The sequence below is a fragment of the Arachis ipaensis genome, chromosome B07 (assembly GCF_000816755.2).
Source record: "Arachis ipaensis cultivar K30076 chromosome B07, Araip1.1, whole genome shotgun sequence".
NCBI classification, from domain to species: domain Eukaryota; kingdom Viridiplantae; phylum Streptophyta; class Magnoliopsida; order Fabales; family Fabaceae; genus Arachis; species Arachis ipaensis.
Window position 1 is genome coordinate 797,258 of NC_029791.2, and position 849 is coordinate 798,106.

Consider the following 849-nt stretch of genomic DNA (forward strand, 5'->3'; position numbering starts at 1 on the left):
ACTTTCTCCAATTGCCTAAACCTCTCTTGGAGAAGAGCAATGGAGGAATTCACCATTGTGTGATCATTATCTTGCCTACCCATTTGGCAATGACATAAAAATTTTCAATCTTTGGGGAAAAGTTTCAAACTTTAGGACTTCTTTGATGTTGGGGTAAGTGGGGATGATTATGGGGTGGTCTATATTTTGGTGAATTTGTCATGTAGTGGCTTGGAAGTGGTATATAATACAAGAGGGTGCATATTAGGAGATCATCATTTTTTTTTTTAGCTGTTGAGCATTATTGTTTAGTGTTTTGGGGTCCTTCTAATTGGATTCCTGATGATAGCAACAGAGATTAGAATCGACTGCTGTTTGAGAAGATGACAAATGGATACAAGTTAAAAAGTTAGTAATAGGGTAAGGCAAGGTCACAATGATGTGTGGCCAAAGGGACTTTTTGAATGAGGAAAATGTTAAGGGTTTGTGTCCAAATTGATGATGCAATGTAGCATTTGGAAGGGAGTGTTGTGAAGAATAAATGGTTAGGTAATGCTTATCTGGGCTTGTCATTTTTTTCCACTGTTTGCTTGGGAGAAGATGGTACATCTTTGTTTGGTTTTGATGGTATAATTCCTTCTCTTTTCATTTTTCTAAAAATAATTTTATTCAAACATTTTCAAAGAAAAAAAAAAATTTAAATATAGTTATTATCGTATTTTGTGTCAACTAATAATTTGTCTATTATAAGAGTAAAATATAGTATCTCCAATCATAAGATATTTAAATCAAATCATATCTCTCTAAATTTGGCTAGAATTTGATATAAATCCTTTCATAAATTCATTTATAATACACTATAAATATTAA

The 849-nt window shown here is 31.9% G+C and overlaps 1 protein-coding gene across 1 annotated transcript in view; it reads right to left on the reverse strand.

The window, feature by feature from the left end:
- Window positions 1-470, reverse strand: part of LOC107606414 (vitellogenin) — a 1,268-nt gene extending 798 nt beyond the window's left edge. Inside the window, exon 1 of the mRNA XM_016308479.2 lies at window positions 3-470. Within this exon, the coding sequence (XP_016163965.1) occupies window positions 3-83 (81 nt within the window). The 5' untranslated portion in view covers window positions 84-470. The remainder of the gene's footprint in view (window positions 1-2) is intronic.